This window comes from Myotis davidii, unplaced genomic scaffold, assembly GCF_000327345.1.
Source record: "Myotis davidii unplaced genomic scaffold, ASM32734v1 scaffold4604, whole genome shotgun sequence".
NCBI classification, from domain to species: domain Eukaryota; kingdom Metazoa; phylum Chordata; class Mammalia; order Chiroptera; family Vespertilionidae; genus Myotis; species Myotis davidii.
In genome coordinates, this window is record NW_006295092.1 from 1,851 (window position 1) to 3,277 (window position 1,427).

At 63.0% G+C, this 1,427-nt stretch overlaps 2 protein-coding genes across 2 annotated transcripts in view; both read left to right on the top strand.

Moving 5' to 3' along the window:
* The window catches only part of LOC107184090 (sialic acid-binding Ig-like lectin 5), a gene marked incomplete at both ends in the record, with an annotated part of 13,045 nt that overhangs the window by 862 nt on the left and 10,756 nt on the right, over nt 1–1,427 (top strand). The gene's annotated exons all lie outside the window — the stretch shown is intronic.
* On the top strand, nt 288–1,295 carry LOC102774305 (sialic acid-binding Ig-like lectin 14; the record flags this gene model as incomplete). The annotated part of the gene is made up of 3 exons (XM_015567792.1): nt 288–435; nt 895–1,030; nt 1,167–1,295. Coding segments are annotated over 3 exons (321 nt in total), but the record flags the coding sequence as incomplete, so codon positions are not given.

The following is a 1,427-nucleotide window of genomic DNA, read 5'->3' on the forward strand; positions in this document are numbered from 1 at the left end:
CAAGCTCGGCCCCCGCTGGGCTCCCACAGCGTCTCTCTCAGCCTCTCCGTGGTCTGTGAGTGGGGAGACCCCGGGGGGCAGGTCAGCTGGGTTCTGGGGAGATTAGAGGCAGACCCTCCTCCTCGCTCCCCACAGACCCCCCGCAGCTGCTGGGACCCTCCTGCTCCTGGGAGGACCAGGGTCTGCACTGCAGCTGCTCCTCCAGGGCCCAGCCAGCCCCTTCCCTGTGCTGGCAGCTGGGGGCTGGGCTGCTGGAGGGGAACCACAGCAACTCCTCCCATGCGGTCGCGTCCCACGTGGTCACCTCCAGCTCAGAGGGGCCCTGGACCAACAGCTCCCTGAGCCTCAAGGAGGAGCTCAGCCCTGACCTCAGTCTCAGCTGTGAGGCCCGGAATGTGCACGGGGCCCAGAGCGCCTCTGTCCTGCTGCTGCCAGGTCAGGGCCTGCTTGGGGCAGAGGCCACGGAGAAAGGAGTGGGTCACAGAGAAGGCAGGGCTGGGGTGGGGGCTACGAGGGGACAGAGGGAATTGCTAGGACAGGGCCTTCCATCTCCAGCCTGAACAGAACCCACAGTGGGTTCTGCAAGGAGGTGGGAAGAGGAGAGACTGAGTCCTGGGAGTGGGTGGTGTCACCTGAGCTGGTGCTGGGGGAACAAGCCCTGAGCCCCTCCAGCCCTCAGCCCCAGGGCTCCTGGAGCTGCCCCATGGGTGGCGGAGGGGGGGGGGGGTTCACCTACCGGGCTCAGCACCCGCTGGGCTCCCAGCACGTCTCCTTCAGCCTCTCTGTGCAGAGTGAGGTGCAGGACAGGTGTGAGGGGCGGCCGCCTGGTCTGGTGTTGGGCTGTTGGTGGACTGAGACCTGGACAACACGTCACCCTTCTCTCGTCATCCCCAGGCAGCCCTCACTCCAGCAGATGTGTGACCGAGGAGCAGCAGGGCTCCTGGCCCCTGGTCCTCACCCTGATCAGAGGGGCCCTCATGGGGGCTGGCTTTCTCTTCACCTATGTCCTCACCTGGCTCTACTACACCAGGTGAGCAGGCCTGTCTCTCTCGGGGAAGGTCAGTGATTGGTCCTGAGGTGCAGGTGGGGCCAAGCTGTCCAGCTCTGCCTGGAGTTAGAGCCAAAGTGGCCGAGTCTCTGAGCTAACACCTGTGTGGACCCCGCAGGTGTGGAGGCCCCCGGAGCAGGAGGCAGAGCTCCTGATGGATCCTCCCTTCCGCTCAGGATGGGACTGAGGTGTGGACACCACGCTACAGGGACTATCCTGGGACATCAATGGCACCTTCTCCCTGGAAGCTCTTTTTTTAAATTTTTATTAAATCTTTATTTTTCAGATTATTACATTTGTTCCTCTTTTTTCCCCCCCATAAATCCCCTCCTTCCAGTTCCCACCCCACCCTCTGCCCTCCCTCCACACCCACTGTCCT